Genomic DNA, 12,430 nt, shown 5'->3' with positions numbered 1-12,430 from the left:
CGTAAGTTTTTGGCCAAACACTCAATCACTGTTCTTCCCCACCCATCCTACTCACCTGACCTCGCTCCTTGTGACTTCTTCTTGTTCCCCAAACTCAAAAGAGCTTTGAAAGGAAGAAGATTTGAGACAATTCCCGAGATTGAGGCAAATGCGACAAAGGAACTGAAGAACATCACAGAAGAAGAACAGTTCCAGGACTGTTTCCAAAAGTGGAAACACCGTTGGGATAAATGTGTGCATCGGGGAGGAAAGTACTTTGAAGGGGACCCAGACAAGTAACTTCTAAATAAACTACATTTTGTTTTATGACGTTAGTCTACGTATTTTTTGAACAGACCTTGTACTTCTTTTTAAAAAGTTATAAATACACATTAATTATGAATAACCCATACCTTTTTTTTTTTAAACAACAAATTATTCTTTTTAGAGTCAATTTTATCATTCATTAAACACCTTGTTGCTCCTATACAATGTTCTTAATAATAGGGTTCATATTCCAAAAGTTATCAGTTTTCTTTAGTTCTTATGCTAGACCATAGACAGATATTGCTTCACATTCTTCTGTTAGGACCACCCATCATTATGATTCAAATTTTCTTACATTTTTAAGCATAGTAAGTAATAAATAGAAAACTAATTTTCAATCAGTCATAACATCATTCTTTTATTTTTATTTTGTAATATCAATTAAAGTTCGCAAACAGTATTTTAAGTTAGACTGAGTTACGAATGATCTTTTTTTAAATTAAATAATGTCTTGTATATCGATAAGGGTTGTTAATGGACCTTTGTATGCACTAAATAATTAACTAAATCACAATTTAAAAAAATTGTTTTGACATTTGAATGAGTGTAACTTGTGAAGAATTCATCTCTTAAAGCAATGATTCAGGTGAAGAAATTTTTAACCTTTATTTTTCTGGAAAAACTAGTATAAATATTCGCTTTTAATTTATGCCAATCAACAGATTTAAATAATGACTATTTAATGTTTGCTATCCATCTTTCCTAAAAAAAATAAATAAGTAACATAAATAGAAAAAACATAAAAATGTAAAACCATGAGAATTAAAATTTAAAGGTGAAGATTAAAAATATTGATACAGGAGAGGATTCTCAAGAAATTATGAATGAAAATTGTGCTGTTTATTTTGATTATCTAATAAGTAAATCACTAATAGTAACAAATTTTAATGAAGACTTGGATGAAAAGAAAATTATGGTTAATTGCTGTAAATTCTGGCTTAAAGATCAGATTTCATGACCAAAATATACTGTATTTACTTGTTTGACATGCACCTTTTTTCTTAAAAACCAACATGAAATTTATGGGTGTGCGTCATGCATGAGGATTTACAAATGAGAGTCCAATATCTGTTTTACCACTGTACTGCATATTCTGATATAATATACAATAGTAACATATACAAATTGTAGCTAGAATTCTAATTACTTTTGATTTCACATCATTAACTTAAAACACATTCATTACGTAGGCTATATCATAACTGCCTATTTATAAATAAACTTTTGTCACAAGCATTTTTATTTATCTCTGCATTTCTGGTTATTATTCATCATCCTGTATTTTTGTATAGGACACACATCGTCTCAACTGAACACATAACAGTATTCATTCTGTTTTAGTTGAGTGAAGGTAGATTATGTGTTCAGTTTATACTTATTCTAAGTTTTTGCAGTTTGTACTTTAAGCGAGCTAGTAAAAACGTTCTTTAAACATTTGCGTTCATTTAAGGTTGGCAAAAAATTATAAGTTATTCACTTAGCTGAGGAAATTGATAATCATGTAGCAGGCTGTAAATATAATATTCTAGAAACATATGTAAGAGATTGGAAAAAGAAAGAAAAAAGAAGGTTATGGATAGTAGTAAAAGTAGAAGAGCATTTTTCAGCGGAATTCGAGGTTTCCTCAAGTAGAAGAGCAGTTGTTTTCTTACATTCAAGACACACACAAGCAAGGATTTGCTATTTCAACTGAGATGGCACAATTAAAAGCCGCACAAATTTCAACGGAACTTCAAATATCAAATTTTAAAGCACGCCAATGATGATTAAATTGTATTATGAATAGGTATAAACTATTAATAAGAAAACACATATATTTGTCAATGTTTGCCAGATTCCTACGAGGAAAAATTATTGGACTTCCAGTAACAAGTAATTCAGTTAGGGACAAGAAAATAACTTTTTAATGGGACAGATAGGAATTGCCAATAGAACACCAATTTACTACGACATGCCAGCAGATTCAACAGTTAATCCTGTCGGTGATAAAACTGTTTGCTTGCATACTTGTAGTTATGAAAATCAGAGATGTACAGTCATGATGACAGTATTTGCAAAGATGAAAAACTTCTACCGTTTATTGTATTCAAAAGAGAAACCCTCCCTAAGGGTTAAAAATTACCTACTGGAGTCATTGTTAGATGCCAAGAAAAAGGATGGATGGATAATGAGCAGGTAAAATGTGAGTGGGAGTGGTGACCTGGTGCTCCTTTAACATTGAAAAGTACGTTAGTGATGAATAGTTTCTGTGGACATGTAACAGACAATGTAAAACGAAGACTTTAAGAAGGTAAAAGAGAGGCCAAGTTTGTATTCCTATTGAAATGATGTCATTATCCCAACCACTCAATGTTTGTATTAATCGGCGTTTCAAAGCCCATTCGAAACATTCTTATTCAGAGTGGTTGGGACTATAGTCCATGAAACGACTTCTACAGGAAGACTGGAAAAGCAGTTTGACATTAATTTGCAAGTGGATCAAGTGGCTGCATGGGATCTTATTTCAAATGATTTGGTTGTGAGGAGCTTCAAGAAAAGTTGTATTTCTAATAGCCCAGATGGAAGTGAAGACTGCTGTATGGGATGATAAAGACAACAATCCTCCTTCTGAGTTGGAGATTCAAACAGCAATGATGATTAAAAAAACAGGTAAGAATCCTTCTTCAGATTTACCATATTAGTGTTTTAACTTGCTTTCCTTTTAAAATGATCATATGATGTTGCTACAATACTCTTTGTTCTTTCTTTGATTCAAATGTGCCTGCTAGCCTATGTGTAGTTCCATATTTTTTCAGTGTTTATCAATGTACTGTAATTTTTGTATATAATATAGTATTTTAATTTTTATTGTCAAAAAATAAATAGAAGTCAATTGAAATTTTGTGTTAACTTTTTTCCCAAAGACTACACCATTATTTTCTGAGTGCGCATCTTACACAAGGGCATGTACGACATGCCCTCTAAGTCTTACAAAAGGACGTGTCGTACACACCCTAGTGTAAGTAAATATGGTAATTAAAAAAATCAAGAGGATCAACTTATACATGGGGATTAAATTGGAATATTTTGATTTTAACAGGTTACTTTATTATATTTTTAAATCAATTTTTTAAGCGGTTTTTTGACTGCTATGGTTTGCCATGAAACTAGGATAAATATTGTTTTACTCCAGGGGTCGGCAACCTTTTGAGTCGGAAGAGTAAAAAATTACAATTTACAAAATTTCTAAGTTTTTAAAGAGCCACAAAATTTTTTCGAAAATAGGTTTATTAAATAACAATTTATAGGTACTTACACTTATAATTATTATTTTAATGCTAATTTTTAAAAAAATAAAAGCTATAAAATAGATAAATAATAAAAACGGTAATTTATTAAATATATATTTTAATAAAAACACTTTTGCGGTAATATCCAACAGTAGTACTTTGTTTCTTTTTTGACAATTCTTATTGACTTAAAAAAAGTAGTTAGGTATCTTATTTGGGAAAAAATATGTATAATATGTATTTTAAAAATATAATATTTATTATGTTACCTATCTTTACTTTGTTTTTTTTATTATTATTATTATATATATGTACATATATAACTTTGAGAAGATAATTCGCTTCTAACTCTTTTACTTGAAACAACAAACTATACGTCACAGCCAAAGCACTGGTGAAGACGCCAAATTGTCTTGCACCGAAAGCGAATTAAAACCTACATAGAAACATCTGACGACGGCGTCATTTGAGAGCTTCTGACTGACTGATGACAGTGACAACGCGTGTCACGGGGGAAGGGTACGGTGAAAAGCGAGTACAAGTGACAAAAAGATAGAATCGGTGCCTAATCCTCATTAATCGATTCAGAACGATTTAAAAATTTTTTTTTTTATAAAATAAATAATATTTAAGTATGGAACTAAAGAGCCGCAGCTTCACATACAAAGAGCCGCATGTGGCTTGCGAGCCGCAGGTTGCCGACCCCGGCTTTACTGTGATATACAGAAACTGGTTTATTAAATATAGTTTTGGCTGTAGGCACTTTAACCTTAACTCCTTCAATTTCTAAGATGGTACTCCCTGAGATGTTTCAAGTGTTGTGGAACAACCAGAATATATAAAGTTTACTGTCTACTTAGGACCCAGTTAGTTTATTAACATGTAAATTAATAACATACATATTACAATATCTTTAAAAGGAAAAGTGAAGGAATGAATGAATACTATCATACTATATTTTATGGTTCTTATGCGCATGTACAGATGGACAGCATCATATATCAGTAACCACTAACTCAGTTTTCATGTTCTTATTTGGGGGTTCTATAACTCAAGTCAACACACTTTCATTGCATAGTTTGCCTTGAATATGGCATTTTTAAGTCAATCATGAATAAGTTTTTACCAACACTTTACTTAGTACCTCCTTTGCTCTTATTCATAATTTTTGCTAGATGTAGAACCTTTAAGCTAAAGATCATATTTCATATAGTACTCATTATGCAAGTATTAAACGCATTAACTCTACAAACAAGATTTCATATTGAATGAGTAAATATAATTAAAATCTACTAAGTTGTTTTAGAAAACAGAACCTTATATTGATTATAAGTCAAGTTAACTACTGCTACTTCTACATCCCTGATGAAGTTTATTTAATGTTTATGTTTGTATTTATTTTATTTTATTTTTTGTGATTTTAATATCATAATGAAGTTGTTTCTTAATAAGTTGTTATAATTTGTTATAGTGATGCTTAATAATTAGTTGTACTATCAATGATGAAAATATTGTTTTCCACTCTTTTGTGATGTTTACTACATTAAAAGTACTGTTTAAACGTAATCCCATCTTTACTTCTGGATTTCATGAAAACAGAAATTTATTGGTCACAACCCACTAACTAAATTACCACTGTGACTTGAAACTTATACTAAAGCATATATAGGACTGAAACCTGCTATTAATCGGATTACTACCCTCAAGTAGAATTTAAAAATAAAACACCTTTTCCAGGCACAATGAACCATGAATACAGGAATCCAGCAGCCAGACTGAAGTATAATACTGAAGCTCGCTGTCTATTTACAATATCAACAAGCTGATCAACTGAAGTAGGAGTAGCATCATATCTCAACTGACTACAATGAGCTGATGATTCAACATATCCTTGTCTCTCTAACAACAAATCAACAAATGCCCGAGTTCTCCCTCTTTCAGCAACAAGAAGAGCTTCTTCTCTCCTTCCAAGACCTACCAGGACGTGCTGAAATAAAACACAAGAATGTAATAATAAATAAACATTTTTTTTACTTTTTTAAATAATGTCATTATTTAATAATAACAACATAAAAATTAAAACATTAATATAAATAACAAAGGAAAAACTGAAATATTTTACATCATAATTTTGTTGCATGTCAGCAGGGAAGTTAATAGCTGCAATGAATTCATACAGCACAATAATGAAGCTTTTTACTTTAATCTCTTCAAATAGATAAATATGTAGATATTTCCAAGGGATTAGGAGGACTAGATTGTTAATGACTTAGATGAGTTTGCTCCCCAATATGCTAGTGACATGCTAACAAAACCTTAGACAATAGCTTACACCTATTTTATAACAAAGACAGATAGCAGAAGCATATGTTTGATTATGAGCAATGTGGCATTAGATTCCTCAGAAACTCCCTTCTTTGTAACAGAAAAATGTCAAGGAAAACAGCTTTGCAGAAGGTGCTTGATTACATTAGAAAATTCTACATAGATAGCTAGCAGCTGATTCAAAGGTGGCAATATAAATTTCTCTCTTAATAAATTATTGTAGACATATAATCACACACCCTGTTATTCATAGCAATATACATTTCTTGTGTGATGGATTCATGTAACTGAAGTTACTGAAAAGATCATCAGTGGGTTCTAGACCACTAAAATAGATACACAATTCAAATAATAACGTAGAGGGTAAAATGGTAAATTGTATTCCTTACTAACTGATGGTTCTGCAACACCTGGAATGTCTCAGATTATAATATTCTGGAAATTAAAAATATGAAACATGGGTAAATTATTAAAATTTGAAGCTACGTTTACATATATGGTTTCCATACGATTGCCAAAGTTAAATAATGTTGGGTACAATCTCAATGTATATGGTCAACAATTACTAGTTAATGACGACAGCAGTCAATGCTACTTAAAATTTAAAAGAATTGAGCATTGACTGTTGCACACCAAGAAAAAAGTTTTAAATTTGGTCTAGTTCAGAAAAATTAAATCAAATTTTTGAAAATAGTGCATATGAGTAGGAAGGTCAACCCTCACGGGAAAGATACATTTTTTCTACATGTTTACAGTTCTTACATATTGAATACTTTCTAGTAAATGTATGAAACATTTGTTTGAAACTTCATTTCTCTGCTTTCACTTTGACTATAATGGGTAAACAAGAAGTTATAATGAAAGAATGAAGGCAATGTCACTTAATAAAACATGTCTGACAATTGGAGGAAAAAATGTAAAATTAAAATAAAATAGAAATTGAGGAAAAGCTGGCCATTAACACAGATATCTGGAACACATTCTTGGAATGCTACATACTTGTGAATTTGAAATGCAATGTTCTAAATACTTTATCACCCACAAATGTAGTTTAAAACAGATATGCCAAACTTATTCACTTGGAATGGAAAATACATGGGCATTTATTTATGGACAGAAACTTCACATTTTACATGTTTCAAGTGTACATAATAAGAATTCCATCCAGTTTAAAGTACTCAATGTTTGACAAGCTGTATTTTTATTAGTTGTTTTTAGCTTTGTGCAATAGAATTGGTTGTATAGTAAGAAATAAAGTCGAGTGATACAATGAGCTTATTAAGCAGTAAAAAGAAAAAAGCATTTGCTATAAAAAAAATTAGATAATGAACATCAAAAACATGTAAATCAAAGGAAATGGTTAAAAAAACAAGATGGCAATATTAATTTACTAAAAAAAATTTAGGGTAGATAATACTGATTTTCAGGAGATTTAAAAAATTATTTGTGAATGAACAGTGCTATTTTTTATGTTTTATTACATTTAGATGAAAGAAAAAAAACGGAAATATTATCAATGCAAACACCCATTTCACACATTGGTTGTTCTATCTTCTTAAATTCTTTGTGTAAACTGCCGTGTATTGCCTGAATCTTTTCACAACAAAATTTTTATAAGCTTAATCATTTACTTTTTTATTTTTTACATAGCTCTACTAATTCTTCTTCAAGTTCTGTAATATCCAAATAAAAAACTTTATGATAAATTCTTCAATTTAGTATGTATTGTGTATCCATAATTGGAATTATATATATATATATGTGTGTGTGTGTGTGTGTGTGTGTGTGTGTGTGTGTGTGTGTGTGTGTGTGTGTGTGTGTGTGTGTGTGTGTATTATTAAATAATAACTGTAATAGAAATTATACCTTAAAATAATTGGTAAAACATAAAATAACAAATAAAATATAAAAATGAGTTCAATTATAAAATAATGAATATAAAAAAGGAAAACAGGAAAAAACAAAACATATAATGTAGACATCTTTGTTAGCGATTTGCTAATGAATGCAAGCATATTTTGAAACCAATTCAAATGACTCGTAGACTGATACATTTATTTTGGTTTTAGGAAGAGCAGAAGGGCCTCAGCATTACCTGTCAGCATCTCAGCTCTAATCTGAATTTTGGGGCCCACCCTCATAGCAAATAAAAACCCTTTATAGTCCCAGAGGAAGTTACAATCCCTCTGAGCTCTATTAAATAACTGGGTGCTTCAATAACTAATAGAATGTGCCAGCAAGATTCCAAACAAAGATGGAGCCCAGGCAGTAGCTGATTCCCATGATACCTATCCAAGGAAGAATGGATGAAAATTAAAGAGTTTAAAGGGTAGAGGAAGGGTATGATCAACCCAAGGCAGACTCCCTCTGAATGGAGTTGGACAGGTCGTTTATCCATCTTTTCCAGGACCTATATATAAACAACCCCACATGTAGATTGTTAATGTTTACTTGACAGCTTCTTCTTTTTTTTCAGAGCAGTATTAAAAAATATTACTGCTGTAACAGCAATTAGTATAATAGGTATTCGAAATGATGCATGCTGTTAATTTGATATATTTAAATTATATATTTAAAAAAGCATATCATTTGTGCTTTCAGTGTAAAATTGGTGATCAGGATAAGATGTGGGCTCCTCATATAGTATGCACTAATTGTTCTGAATATTTAAGAGGATGGCTGAAAGGTACATGGAAGGCTTTGCCATTTGGTGTGAACCAAAGGATCATGCAACCAATTGTTACTTTTGTTTAACAAGTGTGTCTGGAATTTCTAAAAAATCTAAACATACTGTAAAATATTTTTTTATTGCAATCTGCAATCAGGCCTGTACCTCACAGTGAAATTATTCCAGTTCCTGAGCCACCTGTGAATGTATATTTCAAAAGCAGCGATGAAGAATCAGGTAGTACTGAAGAAGACAACAATGATTTTGATTTTGAATTATCTTCCAATAAGCCACATCTTATAACAGAAGGTGAATTAAATGACTTGGTTAGGGATTTAAATTTATAAAAAAATCAAGCTGAACTGTTAGGATCAAGACTGCAAGGTTGGAATTTTCTTCAAAAAAATACAAACATTTCAGGCTTTTGAAGCCAACAAAAAGAATTTCCTCAGTACTTTATTGATGAAAATAATTTGGTTTATTGCACAAATATTGATGAGCTTATGTTGCACTTAGGAAAAGTTCATAAACCTGAGGACTGGAGCCTTTTCATAGATTCGTCCAAGTATAGTTTAAAAGTTGTTCTACTACACAACAATAACATATATCCATCGATACCAATCACTTATGGTATTAATTTGAAAGAGACATACGATGTGATGAAAGATGTTCTTGAAAAAATGTTCTATAAAAAACAGAGCTGGAACATATGTACTGATTTGAAAGTTATAGCTATTTTATTAGGCATGCAGTTAGGCTATACTAAGTACATGTGTTTTCTTTGCGAATGGGACAGCCGAAATAGGGATAAACAATGTTACCAAAGCGTGGAAGAAACAAGACAACTTAACTCTATACAGGAAAAATATTATTCATGCACCCTTAGTTGTACCCAAAAAATATTTTTACCCCTTCTCCATATAAAGCTAGGACTAATGAAAAATTTTGTAAAAGCAATGATGAAGGATAGTCCCGGATTTTTGTACATCAGGCAGAAATTTCCAAATGTAAGTGAAGGAAAAATTAAAGAAGGAATATATGTTGGTCCTCAAATAAAAGAGTTGGTCAAAGATGATTTAATTAACTTGATGTTAAATAATGTAGAAAGTGCAGCTTGGGCTTCATTTAAAGACATTTGCAAAAATTTTCTCAGCAAACAAAACTCCGATAATTACTGCCATACTGTTAATCAACTTCTTACTTCATACAGAGCTATGGGAAATAATATGTCTTTGAAAATACATTTCCTCCACTCAAATTTGGATTTTTTCCTGGACAACCTTGGAGATGTAAGTGACAAACACAGTGAACGTTTCCACCAACACATTTCGGTGATGGAAAGCTGCTATAAAAGGAATTGGAATACTAACATGTAGCCAGATACTGTTGGACATTAATTCGGGATGTGCCAGAGGCTATCGCATCAGCGAATTCATTCTAACACAGGTATGGCCATGCAAAATCATAAATTTTATAGATTTTAACTATATTTTTCCTTAATTTTTTTTTTAAGCGTAATTTATTTAAAACTAAGGGTGATAGAAAAATTGTATTTACAGATCTGTAATATAAACAAAAAAGCAATTCAAGAAATGGTATCACACTTAGAAAAACAATAAAAAACTTTTTTTTGTCCATCAGTGTAATTATTACAATTACAAACCTGCAAAGCCTGATAAGAAGCTGTCTGCAAATCAAACAATGAAAGCTTATAATCACTTGACCCTCTTGTCTCTCTCCGAATAGATTCTAGAAGATGTGCTGCCTGTTCAAGTTGTGTCTGAGCTGGATCTAACTGCCCATTACCCCATAACGCTAATCCAAGACGATGTCTTATGCGAGCCTCTTCTTCCCTACGACCTAATGCCTCAGCTATTTGAAGTCCTTGTTGAAGATATGCTACTGCTTGACTAGTGTTACCCAGTGCGTGATGTATTCTTCCTGAAACATAAGATTTACAATGTTATTTCCACTAATTTATAACTGCATAACTAGAAGTTAGACTTCACAATATAACAGTTTATATAGTAGTTTATATTAACTGTCATACCCAGGACCAACTTTGTAATTAAAATACTTGGACAATTGAAAAGCATATACTAACACCTAAAATAAGTGAGAGAGTCATATGATAACTGAGAAGTCTCCAGGAATACTGTGCAACTTTATTTAACTGGGGCTTACAAGTAATTAAATTGCTTATTTATAAAAATGATAGTGATTACATTCTAGTTTCACCAAGGTATTTTGTTAATCAGAATCCAACAATAAATAGTGACTGGGCAACTGAATTAAGGAGACAATACCATTAAAATTTAAATGTCATAACTAGCACTCAAACTGTTGACCTTCTACACACAGAAGTAAGCTTCCAACCAATTAATCTCTTTAACTTAATTTAAAATTTATATACAGATGCCTCTCTTAGTCTTAATCTTGTGAACATAAATGATTCGTCACTATCATTATCACTTTCTAGGTCTGTTCAGAAAATAACCAAGATTTTTTAATTATGCGCCAATGGAAATATTTAGTGACGTGCAATTAGCAGCGGATTGTGTTCCGCATAGCCTCCTCTGAAACTACATGTTCTTGGATTCTTATTTCATTTAGTTTTATTTAGTGTTATTATTATCTGAGTGCAGTGTGTTTAAGTATTAGTAGCAAAATTTTTGTAATGTGTGTTTTTTGGGAGTGATACAATGTAAAATTTGGCATGAAACTGGAGAAAACTTTCCAAGTTTTGAAACTAGCTTATTAAGATGGTGTTCTGGGTTGTATGCAATGCTATGAATGGTTTTCATGATTTAAAAGTGCTTGTCAGTCGATTGAAGATGACCCTCGATCAAGAAGGCCTTTGACTTCAACTGATTAAATACACATTCAGAAAATCAACAATCTGGTGGATGCAAATCGCTGATTGACTGTCAGAGAACTTGCAGAAAGGGTTACCATCTCGATTGGATCATGCCATGAAATTTTGACTGAATGCATCGAGTTGCAGCAAAGTTAGTTCCTCTTCTGATGACTGAAAAGCAGAAAGAACATCAAGTGGACAACTGCCGGCAACTCCTTGAACAAGCCAATGACAATGAAACATTCATGCAAAGGATCATAACAGAAAATGAAAGTTGGGTTTACAGCTACAATGTTGAAACAAAAATTCAATCATCAAAAAATTACACATTACAAAAACCACTACTAACACTTAAACATGTTGTACTCAAACAACAATAACACAAAACCTAAACGAAATATCAACAATTCAAGAAGATGTGATTACAGAGGAGGTTAAATGAAACACAATGCTGCCAACCAAACGTCACTAAATATCTCCGTTGGCGCATAATTAAAAAAGTTAGGTTATTTTTTGAACAGATCTCATATACAAGTACATAATAAATCATTACTAATAACAGATAATTGAAGACTCTGATTAGTTTTACTGAAACATGACGTCATTTGTTCTTACTTTTAAGAAGGCTACAAATTAGACAATCATTGTTATTGAATAAATTTTAACTGCTACCTAGGATTTCTGAAGGAGAGTTTTATAACAAGTTATCTTTACAACTCAGAAAATACATTATAAAAAAATAATAATAATATTTTGAAACTTGCTAACTGTGTTAAAATAAATGCTTTTATCTCTGATGATGTTTAGAATTATTACTTGATGAAATATTTCATATAGTCAAAATTTAAACTCCAAAAGTATGTTATTCATATCACTATGGGAGAAAGTTGATTATATAATCAATAAACTAATCAGGAATTATAATTAATTTATCTTCTAAATTGTTTTGAAGCAAAGCAATTTTACAAATAAAGCAAAATTATTAAGGCTATATCAACAAATTTC

The 12,430-nt window shown here is 31.2% G+C and overlaps 1 protein-coding gene across 1 annotated transcript in view; it reads right to left on the bottom strand.

Moving 5' to 3' along the window:
- Positions 1-12,430, bottom strand: part of LOC142323080 (tetratricopeptide repeat protein 28) — a 211,396-nt gene that overhangs the window by 63,330 nt on the left and 135,636 nt on the right. Inside the window, exons 15-16 of the mRNA XM_075362243.1 lie at positions 10,232-10,509; positions 5,304-5,562 (exon numbers count right to left, since the gene is read on the bottom strand). Of these exons, the coding sequence (XP_075218358.1) occupies positions 5,304-5,562; positions 10,232-10,509 (537 nt within the window). The remainder of the gene's footprint in view (positions 1-5,303; positions 5,563-10,231; positions 10,510-12,430) is intronic.

This window comes from Lycorma delicatula, chromosome 4 (genome assembly GCF_047948215.1).
Source record: "Lycorma delicatula isolate Av1 chromosome 4, ASM4794821v1, whole genome shotgun sequence".
Lineage (NCBI taxonomy): Eukaryota > Metazoa > Arthropoda > Insecta > Hemiptera > Fulgoridae > Lycorma > Lycorma delicatula.
Note: the sequence above shows the minus strand (reverse complement) of the source record. Positions and strands in the feature narration are given on the sequence as shown.